This window comes from Cinclus cinclus, chromosome 9, assembly GCF_963662255.1.
Source record: "Cinclus cinclus chromosome 9, bCinCin1.1, whole genome shotgun sequence".
NCBI classification, from domain to species: Eukaryota; Metazoa; Chordata; class Aves; order Passeriformes; family Cinclidae; genus Cinclus; species Cinclus cinclus.
The window spans coordinates 5,188,816-5,203,970 of NC_085054.1; the positions used below are offsets into that span (position 1 = coordinate 5,188,816).

Genomic DNA, 15,155 nt, shown 5'->3' on the forward strand with positions numbered 1-15,155 from the left:
TATTATTTTTTGGTAAAATAAAATTCTTGAAAATATTAGATTAACTGCAAGAGTTAAATGACGTGAGCCATGTCTTTGTTGCAGGTATACACCTGGATCAGGAAGTTAGCAGGAGGAAAATCCTTTTGTTTTATTATAAACATCCCTCTGGCCTTAAAAAAAAAAAAAAAAAACAAAAACAAAAACAAAAAAATTCAGATTTTCCTTGTGAGGCCAGGACAAAGTAGAGCTGTTCTAGTAATTTTGGGACATTTAGCCATTGATTAAACCACTTTGAAAGACGCTTTGTGTATCTCTAAACACTGAATAAAAGAATGTGTTTCATATTTGAATATCTGCTATTTCACTGCATGCACATGAGTGTGAGAAAGGCTTTTCCAGCATGAGTATTTCAGTATTAGCATCTTAACCTTCTAACTGCCTTAGATGTGATTTGGACAACTATTTTAAAAAATGTTTAGACTTCAGTGCTGCAAAATCTCATTAACGTTGCAACACTGCTACAAAATATTCCTATAAAATTATTCCAGGCTTAATTCAAATTTTAATTGCCAGATTATGATATTGAAGTATGAGATTTCCCTGCCTGTGGCAGAGGGGATTGGAACTAGATGATATTTAAGGTCCCTTCTAAGCCTAACCATGCTATGATTCTATGGTGCTACGATACTGGGAAGTTCTTGGAAAGAAATCTAAGTAGGACACCACTTAGTCAAGAGTGTCTTCAAACAGATGTACTTGCCAGGCAGAAGGAACATTTATGGAAATCAGTGTTTGAAAGAGGGCCTAGTGATTCTGCAGCTTGCAAAGTATTTCTCTCCCAAATGTCATTTGCAATTTGAGAAAGCATCAGTATCACGAAAATGTTCTATTTAACTTGTTGGATGTTTTTTTTTCCTGTTGCCTGGTTAACTCTCCAGTACCTTACTCAATAACAAATTGGAGTTTGCTTCTCAAACCAGCAGTTTTCAGAGCATGTCCACTGTAATGCTTTCTAAAAACTCTGCTGTATTTCTAATAAATACCTGGATTAGAGTAAATATGATACAATTCTAGATTAAATTCATGTGTTGTTTTTTTTCTGCAGATTGATTTGCAATTTGAGGTTTTTGTACTTTCATTGTCTCTCAATGGTACTGACTCTAAATCTTGCAGAGTTGCTATCTTCCTTGTTTATTTCTGGAACACATACTGAAGCAAATGTTTCCAAAAGCTGGGGTTTAGGAAATCTTTTGTATGATTCCTGTTGTTGAGGTAATATGTTTTGTACCTTTTATAGGAAGCTGGAAAACAGCTGTATTTCCACATTTGCCAGAAAAAAAAAATAAAAATTGGCTAATCAGAGCTTATGCTTCTCCACAAGCCCCTAGAGAGATTCTGGTGAAGAATAGGGCATATTCAGAACTGCTGTTAAAGAAATAAAATAATCATTATATTTTTCAAAAGTTGCTGTCGATCTTAAGAAAGGAGATCCAGCCACCTCAGATCAATGTGTTAGAATGTTAGATATCACAGATGGCAGACAGTCTATTAACCTTCCCAAGAGATTAAATCCCAGATGATGCAACTGAAATGTGCAAGTCAAGCTTGCATTTATGAAGTTTTCATCTTTATAAAGGTTTAAGAATCCAAGTCCCAGGGAATACATCTTGTAAAGAACTTTTGAGTCATCGATCATCTTCCCACCATCCCTTTTCTCCTCCCACGTACCTGTATTGCTCAAAGTAAAGGAAAAATGTCCTTACTGCCAATAAGTGCATTGTGAGACTCTATTTCTTATTCAGTTTTTAATCCATCATTGTAAAAAAAAAAAGTTTCAAACAGAACTCATAAGTTGAAATGTATCTACAGATAACTCATAAGTTGAAATGTATCTACAGATAAGCAATACATAATACCATAGAAGACATAATTTATTTTAGCTGTGACATCCACAAGACATAGTATCTTTCAGGAGGGAAGCAGGTTTCAGCTCTTAGTCTTGCAGGTCCCCAGACACTCGTTTTCCCCCTCTCTCTTTCCAAAACACACTTATTAACTTGTCTCTTAAGAGTTTTTTCCTACTTCCTTAGGAATCCCTTAGCTAAAGTGGTTATCTGGTTCCCTGATTTGATTACTGATCTCAATTTTGACTATATTGGTGTGTGTAGAGTACTTGCTCTTCTCTATTAATGTATTACGTGTCTGTGTAGCCCATAGATATTTTCTGTGAGGAATGTTGTTCTGCTTATGAATGCATTGTCTAGCAACTATTTTATATGCTACAAAAGCTGACCTTTGAAAAGGCATCTTAAAGAAAAGTTTATGTTTAGCTTTCATTGCACTTTCTGTGCTTCTGTTCTATTTGGTATGTTGAAAACATAGTGAGAGCCAGGACTGGTCATGGCCTGGTTTCTTCTTCACACAATATGATGAAGGTCATTGTTTCCATTTTTAGAACTGCTTACAGTACATTCTCATTCCTCTGCCTGTGACCTTTCTAAATCTATACTGCTTCACCAACAGCTAGTACTTGTTCCTCAGCAGCCCTATTTTGACACTGAATAACCTATTTAATTATTCTCACATGGCTAATTAATCTTGACTCTTTCCTTTCTTCTTCTTTGAAAGAAGAACTACTATTGGCAACTTCTACTACATCTGGCAGCTTATGCATCTCACATCCATTCATACACACGTATGTGCATTTTTGGGTGCATGAAGTTGAGATCATTCTTTGATCCTTTTGAGGCTTGCTTGTACACCAAAACCATCCGAAATATGTGTGGAAATGCTTGACTAGCATTTGACTTAATCAGTCCCATGACTGTGGGGGTTAGTTATCATATGATTTTTCTGCCCCCATCTTTATATGGAGTAAATTTCTCCTCAAGGATGTTTTTGTCATTCAAGAAAGAGAACTTGAAAGAAGATAACAGAGGTTATTTTGCAAACTGAGCTATACAGAACAGCCTCATTTAGCAAGAGTTATAAACGGGCTCAAAGCTCCAGGGTCTAATACATGACCTACATTACCTTTTGCTCTGTGTAACTCTATACTAGTCTTATGCTTATTTTTTAAATTATTATCAGTACAAAGTACGATGAAATTTAGAACAGAAAAATCTCCCATGGGCCTAATTTTAGGGCTACATACACTGGTAAAGTATAGATAATGCTAATTTTGTACCTTCAATTTATAATTAGCTATATATGTAGTTTACTAAAGACTAATTATAACCTTAATTTCATATAAGGTTTTTTTAGATTCATATACTGTAATTTGGCAAGTGCCATGTGTGGGCTAACAGATTAGATACTCAAAGCAGTTGCAAAGTGAACTTCGTAATTCTTTTGATAACTTCTTATATTTTTGGCTGCCAGTATTTATTTTGGTAGTGACTGTAAGGATGTTAACTTGATCTCAGAGAAATCCTTAGTACAATGACTTATTTTACTGTATAGTACTCAAGTGTTATGGATATACAGTTATCTGGAGTAAGACAGGAGGAAAGTTTATTTAAGTTGAAGGTAACACAAAACATTTTCAGTAGTGTAGTGTTTAATCTGAGTTAGGCTATTACAGAAAATGTGACTATAATTTGTTTTTCATTTACCAGCACTGGCTCACGGAACTGGAAATTTTAGCAATGATCTTTGCAGCTGCCGTCCATGACTATGAACATACTGGGACCACAAACAATTTTCATATTCAGACGAGGTAAGTGATGCAGTCTCCTAAGAGTCACATCTGGAGTTTGTAGTTCATTGCTGAACTGTTTCATAACTCTTACTAATAAAGCCAGGAAGTTGCCAGGTCAGTCCTGGTTTTACAAATTGCTTCCTCAACTTCTGTCCAGTTAAGGGGATCAGTCACATGATCAAAAACTGTGCAAAAGTAATAAGATAGCTCCGTAATGGCTGAAATAATTCCACTTTGGAGCTGACGTTTCAAGAGAAAGTTTGAAATAGTTCAGAACATGAAGAACATGAACTTGAACCCTCCTCACCCCTCTATTTGCTCACTTAAATTCTGATTCTTCCACTGAATGCCCATAAAAATGCCTTGTCACTTACAGCAGTGTGCTTCCATTTTGTTTCACTTTGTGTATTGAACTTAGAGGGTCCTGGTACAGAGGGAGAAACTTTCAAGTACAGCTTTAGAAACACCGACCATGAACCTTCCCCTAGCATGTTTTGAAAGCAACTGCAGAAGACATGAAAAAGAAATCTAGAAAGGAATCCAGTTTGGAAGTTAGGCTAGCTGAGTTCTGCAGGTGCAGCATGTCATTCTAGCTGCTGTTCCTGTACAACAGCATGTAGCTCTCTCCCTTAAAACATTTTCACCTTACCAAAGGAAAATCCCTGACCAAACCATTAATGAGTGACAAAAGGTACATCTGATACTTAACCCAGTACAAACCATCTTATTTTTCTCTTATACTAAGCTATACATTGTTTTTAGTATCCTCAGTTGAGGAGCTTGCTTTAGCTGCTCTTTAAAAAACATCAGCATAGCACTGGCATATTCTAAAAAGCAGCTCAGTGCTAGAAATTTTATTACTTTGGACAGAAGCATCCTCACGCTGATTCAACTGCTCAGCGATTATGTTTAAATTAAATCTATAGCACAGTTTTTCTCCAACATTTGGCTTTCAATAATGAAAAATGCTAGATTTGCAGCTGAAATAAGGACACCATTCGTTTTTCCTTCAGCGTAGTCTGGCTAAAAATAAACTTCAGTTTGTAGTTCCAAGTTTATATTAGTTTTCTATTTTCGTCCTTAATATTTTTGCTATGAAGTACTGCAAGAGTGGAAAACTAATTAAGCTGATAGCATTTGAATTTCATTCATGCGTATTTGCAAACAGGTATTTGTTATGTGATATAGCTCATTCTCTCCTGTGTAACTTGGCCCTAATGTGGCATCCCAGATTGTGATTCCAAGTGTCTTTTGCCTGAGGAATACTGATGGAATGGCTGCCAAAATCGTGGCAAATCTTAGCACTTCTTAAACGTAGTCATAAGTAGCTATGTTGATCAAAGTGTGCTTCATAAACATATGTGATTGGCATAACACAGATTTTCCCAAGATTTTAGTTAGATTATGGATGTAAACATATTGATTACTTAGGCTGGCTATGGTTTGTGTCCTCTAAATAATGTTTCCAATCCTATTTTAATTATTTAGATTCTTTGGTAGCATACATGACAATAGATATTGCTGCTCAACAGAACAAGGGGTTGAATTTAGCTTGTTTATGTCAGAGTAAGCTTCACTGCTAAATCAACACTCCTTTCTTCTAGTACAGACTCGTCACTGGTCCAAACTGAATTATTCAGAAATAGTTTTATCAGAACAGAATTGTAGTAGTGAGATGACTCCTGACATGGCCTAGCAGGTCAGATCAGGTCTTGGGGAAACAAATCCCCCAAGAATTAATGATGTTTGAAGCTAAGCATGATAAATCCACACCAAATCAAAATTTGTGAATGTGTCAGTGCAATTTTGGAATTGTACATTAGTCTTTGATTAAGGAGGAAAGGATATTGTTAAGCATGCTGACCTTATGGTACGAGTCTGTCTTTAGGAAGCACTTGAGTGCTTCTAAACTGGCAGCTTAGCATCTCTGCCATCCCACTGCAATGGGGCTCAAGGTTTCTCTGCTTTTCTGAGGAAAGGTGGTGGGTGTTTAAAATATATGCAATTGGAGCTTTTTAATACTTTATTATTTACAGAATCTTTTGATAATGAGTAGCATGGGCCAGAGCACATCTCTCAGAGCAGGGGGAGTAACTTCTTAGCACCCATGCTATGTGTGGAGCCCTGCTGTTGGTGAACACATTGCATTTTAAATGTAACTGTATCATGTAAGTGTACTCTTGTAGCCTAATTGGAGCATTTCTGATGCTCTGAGATCCTAACTATAGTCCAGAAGCTCAAAGATCTCACAAGTTTTTGCCACAGTTAGGTCATATCAATAAAGCATCACACATTTTAAAATATGACTTGCCCACAAACAGTGTATACAATGGTATAATGATAATTTTTAATGCATTTAAGATGGAAAATTTATTGGTATTTGATCTATATCTATCTCTAGATATACATATATAGTCAATATTCCTCATGGAGAATGCATAGTCCTACCTTTCAGAGCACCGTCATCAAACACTATTATAAAATCTGCCTCTTTTTCCCCACACCAGGTCAGATGTTGCTATATTGTACAATGATCGTTCTGTTCTTGAAAATCATCATGTAAGTGCTGCTTATAGACTCATGCAGGAAGAAGAGATGAATATCCTGGCTAATCTAAACAAAGATGACTGGAGGTAAGGCTTGCTGTGACATTCAAAAATACTTCCAGTGTATTTAAAAATAATAAAAACCACCAGGCCTTCCCTGTGGAGTCTATTTTAAGAGTTCAAATTACAGGATTTTTGAGAGTGGAAAGAGTAATGGATATCTGAAGCCTAGGGAAGGCTGCTGCAGTGTTAAGAAGTACTGCTGGGGAGACTCTGTAAAATTTTCCAGGTGAGGTTGTGCATTTATGAGGCGCAGAGCTGGAGTGTGAGGACAGTCTCAGGTGAGATAGCTCTTCAGGAAAACCACACTGCTGCCTCAGCTGGGTTGCCTTTGTCCAACAAAACCGGTGGGTTGAAATCACAGTGCAGAGTCACACTCTGCTGCCAGCTTGAGCACTACTGCTCCTGGGATTTCAGCACAGTCACATCTCGGTTGAGCATTAGAAAATGAATTGTGTGGACAGCCCAAAAATAAGGCTTGGAAGTACTACAGAAATTTCTTTTTCTTCTTAATTTTAGTGTAATTCCTGAAGAAAATTTGGTCAGCTGAAAAAATGAGTATCATAATTGATGTATCACAAATAATAAGACCTGTAAGGTTAAAATTCAAGTGTTAGATTGAAAGGAAATTATTAAAAAGGAAATGTTATCTTTGTATATCATTGATGGACATATATTGTATTAAAAATATGAGTCTTCTGTGTGTTTCTGTTTACATAGATATTGTTCAGTGGCCCTAAAAAACTCTTGCAGACAGGTGGACTGTGAAGTTCAGAGAAATATGTTCTGCTAGGAGAGAGTCTCCCACTGTGAATCATGCTACCATGAATAACAAAGCTAAACTCTGCTTTATTTGTATTTTCAAAAAATTATACATTTATGGAGGAATATGTGAACATCAGATCAAATTTTGCTGAGGTGTATATTTACAGATGGACTATTTTACATGGTAGATTTACATGATTCTACTTATTTACATCATGAGAAAACCCCTGAATAAAGCATTTATAGAATGCAAGTCTGCTGGCCCTTCTGGGTTTCAATTAATTATTTTTCTGTACCTGTTTTAAAAAATATTAAAAACATTAATAATTTTTTTATTTAATACAAAGTGAGAGAAGAAGCATACAATTTTTAGTTATTTTAAAAGAATTCTTCTCAGAGGATACTCATTTAGATTTAGTTATCAGACTAACACAGAAGGTTTGTGTTATACATTTAGTTCTGGAGAAATTTCTCCAGAAGTAAACTGTAAACTTCATTGACAATTATCTACACATCTAGATTTTCAATGCCAACAGAAGCCAGCCTTGCTTCTCTTGAAAGTATTTTGGACCTGATAGTTTTGGGGCTGATCTTATCCTAACTACTGAGTAAGGAGAAGATTATTGTGCCAGTACACAGCCATCAGAAACTCATATTCTGTCTTTTAAAACCATAATTTTAGAGGGAAAATTATTTTCATCGCCTCAGACATGTTGCCTTGAGTATGTTTTTTTGAAGTGGTTTTGTTTCATGTTGCATACTACCAGAGGATGCTTCAGAGTAGAAAGGGGCTGAAATTCTTCAGCGGAGTTTCAATCCAGGAGCATTCCAAGGATGGCTCAAAAACACTTCTGTTCATCCCCAGTCCTGGTGGCTTCATCACTGGAGACCACCATAAATCAGTGCAGCCTGGGAATCCCTGCAGCAACATGCAGCAGCTCCAGCTGATCCAAGTCTGGCTGCCAGCTACTGCAGTTTATCCCAGTCATTCCCTTTTGTTCTGCCACTGAGGAAAAGAGGAATAGGATGAAACCCAAATATTTGCAAATGGAAAGAGAAACCTGTGATTTCCAGGCTGTGATGTTCATACATACTACTCAGGTGGACTGCAGACAAAAGAAAGAGGGGAATGTGATAGGCTCTCTTCATGTTTCTGAAGCACACTCTTCTCTGTATGGATTTTTTTGGGCAGGTCTTCCCACAGTTCTTGTCCAGTTCAGTTGCAGACCATTTCCTCTAACTTTTGTTGCATTTTATGTCTCCGTGGTTTTTGAACGTGTGATAAGCTACCACATTCTTTTGGAACTTGCTCAGTCACACACTGGCTCTGTTTACACTTCCTTTTCAATCTCTTCTCACTGTAGCCCTGTTACATTCTCCTAGAAGATCTTACTTCAGTTTTGCAAATGTTGTTTGCATAGAGTGGCTACACAGACTCTATTATATGCATCCAGTTTGAGGCTGGTGAGATTTGGCAACCAGATAAAAGTAGAATTTATCATCTCTCTTTGGACATACTCAGTAAAATGTAGAAGAAATGTATGAATTGACTAATAAGCTTAAGAATCTAAACTAGGACATTCAGTCCTGTGTTTGGTCACTTAGCTCAGCAATTACAGTCTGTACTTTGAAGCAGGCAGTAAATTCCAAAGTGCTGGTCTGTGCCAACCTGCACAACCTGTTGTAGTGTGATACTTCAATTTAGAGGGTCAGTCATGGAAAGGACAGTTTCCTGGTATTCATTTCTGATATCCAGAAATTCCTGTTACCCTGTCATTTTATTGGTGCAGTGATGGATCTGGTGGCCACTTAACGGAGTCTCTTCAATTTTCTTATTATTACTTGAGTGAGCTTCTTGGATCTATACTGAAATTCATGCTGTTAAACTAACAGTTTTGAAGGTTGCACTGAATCAAGTTGGCAGTAAATTGAAATGATAATCTGTTCAACTTTTTAATGTACTTCCTGGCACTGATTAACTTCTTCTGTCATATCTATTTTCTTTAGTTGCAGCAATTTCATTTTTCAAAAATTTAACACTGCTGACTATTTAAACTGAGATTCTGCTAATTATTCTAGCAAGATGAAGCAAAATGACTGAAATTACTTTATAGTATTCCATTTTCTCTTCTACATGTTAGCTTTAAGAAGATAAATGTGCTAATAAGCTGCCAGCTTCAATTAAGTTTAAAACTTAGGCTTCTGGTCTGAGCTGGGGAATGCTGCCAGCATTCTGAGGATGATGTCCTTTGTGGATAATGCATGTGACATTCCTAGCAATTTCTCAGTCTTTTCTTGACTCTGAAAATTTGTTCCAGTCTTTGATATTGTTTTGTTTCTTTCACTTACTGCCCTTAATTAACTAAAGATGGATCTTCATTTGTCCCCCTTTCTCCTTTGATTTACCAGGTTTCCAGTGTTTCAACACCCCATGTGTAATGTCGTTGTAGGTGGTGGGGCAGTATTAATGTCTCAAACCACCCCAGTCATAAGGCATAAGTCATATACTGCCTATTAAAAAAAAAAAAAAAAGACAAACCAGTATGTATTATATATAATGCAGAATGAACAATATTCTTTCACAAAGTCTCTTGAAATTCTTCTGTTTGAGGATTCCTATAACTTGAAGATGACACATATGTCTTCAGTTTCCACCTTGCTTTTGCTCACCTTAGACTGTTCCTGTATTTTTTTATTAGCTTCCAGCTGACTAAATGTCTTTGTCATGGACAAATCCAGGTAAAACCAGTTTCTATTTATTGGCTAACTGCTTTTTCAAGAAATTCATGGTGCCACTCGTTATCTCTTTATTACAGCATTATTAGTATAATTTTTTCACATAGTCTTGCATCTATGGTTTTTTTTTCCAGTGGCCTATCCACAGTACTTATGGCTGTGGGAGGCTTGAGAAAGGATGCCAGCACAGAACATGACAGTTGACTTAAGTAAAATGGAGATGATAGACTCAAACCCTTTAGCCTTCTGCTTTTGGGCCTGAAAGATTGCTCTGTGCTATATGTGGACTTTGTTACTGCTTCCCTTCACAGTATGGCAACATCCACATGACTTTTTGCTGTGGTAGCAGGTACCTGCATTATCCTGAGCCTTGTATCTGGGGGCTGCCTGATGAGGATCAGCAGGGATTTCTGTCCAGGAGTTAATTACCTATGAGACCAGCTGAGATCTGCCACGATGTGGAAGTTGAGACAGTCTTTTTTCCCTAGGAAGCAATTTGGTAATGGGATCAGTCCCAGATTAACCTTCTATGCAATGATAGCAGATGAAGCATTTGTAGCTCCAGTAGAGCTTTACCTACCATTTCCCCATCAGGTTTCAATTTTCTATCCTCTAATTATGGTGGGTATGGGCACAGGCAGTTAACAACTGCAGGAGCCTCTCTCTTGCTGTTAAGCAGATTTTTAGTGGCCTGAAATTTTCAGGGGTGTGTGACAGGACAATGCTATACTCTTTGATCCTTATTCAGGTGTTGTAGGTAAGAATTAGCATTTTTTTTTCTGCTGCCATGAAAATATGAATACATTGAAAGTGTGGTTTTGCTTCTGTGTGTGTCTTGTGTAGTAGGGGTGAACTTATTTCTGATTACTCTAAAAAGTTCAGACATTGAAAGTTCCTAAGAAAATCTCCCATGGAAAGGAGAAGTGATAATTATCTCAGTCTTAAAAACAACAGGGTTTAACAAAGCAGAGCCCTCATTTCTCTTGTAGTGTTAGCTGTTGGGGTTTTTTGTTTGTTTTGTTTTTATTTTTTAATGGGTTTGACTGTTTTTGAAGGGTACCCTTTCAAAGCAATGTGGAGGAGGAACAGTTGGGATGCAAAATAATTAGTATTTTATTATGAGGTCAGATAAGGTAAGGTATTTTCTAAACACAAGTTGCTATGGCTGCATATTATTGAGTAGAAGTGAGAGCAGTGAGTGTTTATCAAGTTACATTAAAGCAAATCAGGAATATATACATAAAAATCAGCAACAAATATCTGCTTAAATATGTAATTAATTGGGATCAGAAGAAGTCTCGATAGTCTTTATAAAAAAGTATTCTAATAGCCCTAAAGAAAACTGAAAATTAGCTCTTTAAAGCATAGTCCTTTGAAAAAAAACTGCATATTTTTTGATTTACATAAATCAAATGTATGAATATAATATGAAAGACCAGTGAGAATGACTAAAGTATGATTTTACTGTTGTATTTGATACTCGGGCATCCTTAAGATTAGGGGTGTGCTCATGTAGATATATGGTACATAAGGAAAGGTTTAATGTGGTAAATTCCCCATACACATATAAGCAGCACTTGTCCTCCTAGGCCATTTAAAAAGCATATAAAGACCCACTGGACTTGTACATGGCCTATGTATGACCTTTATACATCAAGGAGATGTAGAAAGTCAGTAATTATGGTTGACAAAATTAATTTAATTTTCTATTTGCAATCAGAATAAAGTATCTTACATGATTCATGTTTTATTAGTTTTATAATGATTTAATAGAAAGCTGATGAGCAAGCCAACATCTCTAATCGTAATATCAAAACAGAGATAAATTATTAATCCCAAACTTGTTCTGATTCAATAAATAGGTTTTACAATGCTTTTGGAATGAAAGGTAGTTTGTCATAATGATCTTATATTGGTATAATGTTGATAGTATTTCACATGTAATACCTCTTGCTCTTCTGAGTGTTTCCTCTCACTCTTCTGAGTGTTTCCAAAGCCTTCTTCCTAGGTTTAGTGTTATTCACACTTTTCACTAATAAGAGGGCAGTAATAATATATCCTGTTGTGTGGTGGTAAGCCCAGAGAACAGCTTGTTTTTTGAATACTCTGCTTCTGGAAAAAATAGGGAATGACTTATAATGTGTGAGAGAACTGCATGTAATATTAGTTTATGCACTAGAAAATAGGATTTACAAAACAGTGTGACTCTGAAATAATGACTGCAGAGTACATTTTCTGAAGTACATTGCTTTCACAGAATCCCTTTAGGATACAATGTTCAAGTTGTTAATAATTTATTTAAATGCTTTTTAAAACGTGATAAAACCCATGATGTTGTTTTGAAAGTTATAAATTAACAAATACTGCTTAAACAAATGTACCATACGTAGAATAAATGAATTTTAATCAGTCATTTTGCTTTTAATTATTCTTAGGGAGTTGCGTAGCTTGGTCATTGAGATGGTCTTGTCTACTGATATGTCGGGTCATTTCCAACAAATTAAAACAATGCGACACACTCTACAGCAGGCACAGGGGTAGGTTATCTTCCATTCTGTTCATTATCTGTAGTCTTTCAATGAGCTCGTATTCAAGAAAAGAATTTAAGCAGTTGCTTTTGTTTTGAGATAATTGGAGCATGTCCTTGAATTGACAGGGTAGACAAAGCCAAAGCCATGTCTTTGATTCTACATGCAGCAGACATAAGCCATCCAGCAAAATCCTGGGAACTGCACTACCGGTGGACCATGGCCCTGATGGAAGAATTTTTTCGACAGGTGCCATTTTTAAAATCCTTTAATAAATCTAGTTCAAGAAGCAATGGTTACATGATTGAATATTTTCTTAAGCTTAGCAGCAAAGTTGCTGTCGGTTGTGATTGACAAGCATAGTCAGTAGTATATATTCTTTATTCTTCATACCTACCACTGACACTGATTCAACTCTTACATGTGTGAATAAGACAAAATGGTTATAGCTCTCTATTTCAGGTTGTATCAGTACTCTGAGTGTTGTAGTGTTTTTTTTTTTCCTTTCAATTATAATATAACTTGTCAAGCTGTTTTCATTCTGTAGACAGAGATTTATATATGCTTTGAATTATAAAGAAGCACCAGAAGGGTAAGATGAGAGAAAATAGGAAGAATTCACGTCCAGCAAAGAAGGCAAAAAGTTGTCTCTATTCCACATTTCAGAAAATCCTTCTATTTCTTTTCCTTGCTAGTGTTTGCTGTGTATATGCCACATAGATCTGACGGTGTTGCTTTCAAAACAGCCTGATCCACAGCCAGAGGTTAGACAGTACCATCCACTTAATGCTATGGCAATGTACCCTACATCAAAACTGAAGACACACCATGGTGAAAGTCTTTTCACTTCCGTGTGGTACTGAATTCCAAGAGGAAACCCAGTAGATGCTGGTGCCACTGCTGCAATTTTTTGACTCACCTCAGCAGGCAAAGCAAAAAACATTTCTCCAGATGGAACATACTCTCCCCATAATCAATATTTGCAACCATGCACATTGTCATCATAACAGTTACTGAAGTACAATTGATAGTCAAAGTCCAATTTAGGTATGACAATTTTTAGACTTATGCAAAGATTTTTAAAAGGATTAATACAGGTCAGGGAACAGCATATGTCTTGCTCAGCTTGATAGGCTTAATTTTGCCCTATGTTGACATTTTCAAATCAGATTGGTGACACTGGGAAAAGGGACCAGAGAATAAAAAAGAAAGTATCTTAAACCATGAGGTTGTTAGACCCATCTGCCATATAAGGTTTCTGCTCAGGTCCTGGAAATTCTTCACATGAATTCTCAGTAGGGAACATCAGGGCATCCTTGACTCTGGTCTTTGCACTGGGGAGGCAGATTTGGAGAGCTGGTGCCTTAATATAAATAAAGAATGGACTGAGTTTTGTGAAAGCAATGAACAGTCATGAGTTTGTGTCTGCTTCTGTCAAGGGAAATTTTGAGGATTTGGAACTTGAGAGCAAAAAGGAGGAGCAGATTGCCCAAGAAAAAGGTCATAAAATGACAAGTGCAAGAACATTTTAAACACAGAGAGACAGACTAGACAGGGCCCATGGGACAGTGAGGCAATGTGTCCAGCCAAGTGGAGGTAGCACGAGCAGTAAACAGTGCCAGGCTGGTCACTCGATGCATAGGGCCAGATAATATTTTAGTTATCCCAAAGAAGCTGATCAAAAACTCAAGGAGGCATTTAACAATAGAACAAGTAAAAATGTATATGTGTATGAAACTCAGCAGTATAAAATACAAAAGTCTTCAGGCTGCAGGGGTGCGTACCAGAAATGGATTTTTTTCCATGTACTGCTAAGGACGGTGTGTGTGGAGTAGTTCCAGCTCTTTTAAATTGGGATGGAGTATCAGCACACATCTAAATGCACTGAGCAGTGCAGGCACAGTAGGTCTCCTGCTTCCTGGATGCACTGGCTTATTGTGCATCCTCTGGTCTGTTGATCTGAGCCTGTGTGATGGAAGTCTCTGGGATTTCCAAATCTGTGCCAGCCAAGAGGAAGTACTCCAAATGTATATGAAACCCCTTAATTCCTCCTCTTCTTTTCTTTAAAGATAGCAGTTCAACTACTTCTGTGCCTTATGGGAAAAACAGTAGATTCTGAAACAGCTGATGCAAATCCAATGCTTTCACAGGCAGCTTTCAAAGTAGTGAGCACCAGCAAAACAAAAGAACATTCACCTTGACAAAAACTTTGTCAAAAAACTACAGCTAATGGTTAAAATATGTGCCAGTGTTAACCTCAGGAAAAAAACCCAACACTTTAAAAGCAACAGCTACAGAAAGTATATTGCAATACTAAGGAAAATCCAAGTTACTCGCTTAAAATAGAAGTACAGGCACCCATCTCAAATCCTCACAAGTAAAGAAATGAATAGTGTAAGTAACTCAAAGAAGTACCACAGTGTCTATAGCACTGTACTCTCAGTCTGAATAGATCCAGAGACACTAAAAGAGAATTAAAAGTGAGTCCAGGGCCTGGACAGAGAAAATTTTTTACTCTTTGATTAGTATATTGTTTTTAAATCTCATTAAATTCTAATTACTGGTTTAACTATCAGTGCTGTGTCTATTATTGCAATTTACAGTAGTCTTAGACTTCAATGACACCTAAGTATTAATTTATATTGTGTTGATTGCAAAGTAATTCATAATTATTGAGGTAAAGAGCTACTTGAAAACAAAAGACAAAAATCCAAACTCATCCATTATTAGTGTGGAATTTTCTCTTTTTTAATAGCTTTAGATGAGAAGATTGCAAAATTAGTATTACTTTAGAAGTCTTGTATTCAACCATGGCTGAAATAGTTAGAACTACCCCAG

The 15,155-nt window shown here is 36.6% G+C and overlaps 1 protein-coding gene across 1 annotated transcript in view; it reads left to right on the forward strand.

Moving 5' to 3' along the window:
• PDE1A (phosphodiesterase 1A) overlaps positions 1-15,155 on the forward strand; it is a 146,548-nt gene that overhangs the window by 110,976 nt on the left and 20,417 nt on the right. The window contains 4 exon segments of the mRNA XM_062498737.1: positions 3,600-3,700; positions 6,190-6,315; positions 12,225-12,326; positions 12,446-12,566. Coding sequence (XP_062354721.1) covers positions 3,600-3,700; positions 6,190-6,315; positions 12,225-12,326; positions 12,446-12,566 — 450 coding nt within the window.